General features: G+C 37.9%; 1 protein-coding gene across 1 annotated transcript; it reads right to left on the reverse strand.

Moving 5' to 3' along the window:
• Nucleotides 1-310: 310 nt before the first annotated feature.
• LOC132173107 (cysteine-rich repeat secretory protein 38-like) lies at nt 311-1,045 on the reverse strand. The gene has a single exon (XM_059584687.1). It carries the CDS (start codon nt 1,043-1,045, stop codon nt 323-325), a length of 723 nt encoding a protein of 240 aa, XP_059440670.1. The 3' UTR covers nt 311-322.
• Nucleotides 1,046-1,728: the final 683 nt, after the last annotated feature.

Here is a 1,728-nt window from a genome sequence, read left to right on the forward strand (position 1 = left end):
AGCACGTGGTGTTCAGACAAGGAAAAGTCCATCTAAAAAGATCGGAAATTTGGATCAACAAAAAATAATATGTTAAACGAATGAATGCATTCCCACAACAAATCCTATTAAGAAACAACATAAATTTTTATTCCACAACAATTGTTGATGATCGAAACATGCAACATATAATTAAAAGGAGGCAACCCTCCAAAACGGAGAATCATAAAGGTGTTCTTACAAGGACTTTATTTTTGCTTATAATGTATAGACGATACTAAACTCTAGAACACTTAATCATTTTATAAAAAAAAAAAAAAAAACCCTCTAGAACATTTATAAACTAAGCAGTGACAAAAGGGTCAATCTCATATCTTATGTTGCAACTCCCTCCAACAACTCTTCCTCCTTCTTTCCCATCACAGCAAAGAGGAAGTTCACCAATTATATCATCGAGACACTTGGAACAGTCACTTGCAGAAATATCCCTAGTGCATTGGGCCATCCCATAAAGCTTCTTCGATTTTTCGAGCTCTAGCTCTCCAGCTGCATACAGTTTTGGAGTCGCAGATGCATCTTTAGCCAGTAGGCTCAACAACTCCCTTGTTTTTTGGTTGAAAATTGTGGGATCGCTAACATTTCTCTCGTCCCACATATAGAACTTGTTTTGATCATCAATTTTGCCAAGGAAATCGGTGTTGTTGTACTTGAAAAGACAATGATCGTACCATATAATCGCACCTTTATTATATGGGCATCGTTTGCGAATTTCGGCGGTGGCCTCATTGAGGCAAGTCCTGCAGTCTGCGGCTTCGAGGTCGCCACGGCAAAGAGCAAGCCCATAAGCTATGTACGGATCTTGACCCACTGAGCCAAAACCAAAACCCTCGGGAGGGGTTTGGAAATAAAGGTTGCCCCAGAGCTGTCTTAGGTTTGGCTCATAAGAGTCATTGGTGGTGAAGTTGTCGGAGCTGGAACAGAAATGTTTGAGAGGGCTTAAGCTTTCTCCGTAAATGGTTTGGAGAAGGAGAGCAAATGTTAGCAGATAGATGGAAAGGGAAGACATATTCAGTAGGATGAAGCTATGGAGAAGTAATGAAGCAGCAGTTATTTATAGTTGAAGGGGTTGGCTGTTTCTTTACGTGTAGTTGAAGTTGACAAGAAATTGTGAAAAGTGAGCTGTGTTAGTCTTTCGAAAAGTCAAAAATAGGTATGTTAAAAATGCACTTCAACAACTTATCCAAAAGAAAAAGAAATAAAAGGAAATAAATAAGTGCAAATCGTCAACCCTTGTATTCGACTGCAACGAATGCAAGTCTGGAAGGAATATTGATAAAGAAAGTTGTAAGAAAGAAGTGCATAGCTACCCATCCAAGCCGAAAATATAGAAAAATTCATGTTCAGTAAATAAAGTTTTAAATGGCGGTTCTGAATATTTGTCAATAATCATAATCACCCAGTTGATTTTTTGGGTTACATGCATATGTTCTAGATCAGAATGAGATGGCTAATTCGTTGAAACTCGGGTTAAAGAAGAAAATGCTTTAAAAATAGAAGAGAATGAATTTTCTAGGTATATTTTGGATTTGATGGAATCCAGAAATTAAGACAAGTTGTGAGTAGTTGTAACATTTGTGGAGACAAAGGTACGATGACATGGGCTGGTCAATTATCGTTTGTATATGGAGCCACGAAGGGGATTGGACGAAAAGCTTATTGGTGCTACTTTATTCTAATTAGTAGGCAGAT

Source organism: Corylus avellana, chromosome ca2 (assembly GCF_901000735.1).
Source record: "Corylus avellana chromosome ca2, CavTom2PMs-1.0".
Taxonomy (NCBI): Eukaryota; Viridiplantae; Streptophyta; class Magnoliopsida; order Fagales; family Betulaceae; genus Corylus; species Corylus avellana.

What these genes read in the sequence shown, in the direction of transcription:
- LOC132173107 (XM_059584687.1), bottom strand. Translation starts at nt 1,045, where the DNA reads ATGTCTTCCCTTTCCATCTATCTGCTAACATTTGCTCTCCTTCTCCAA.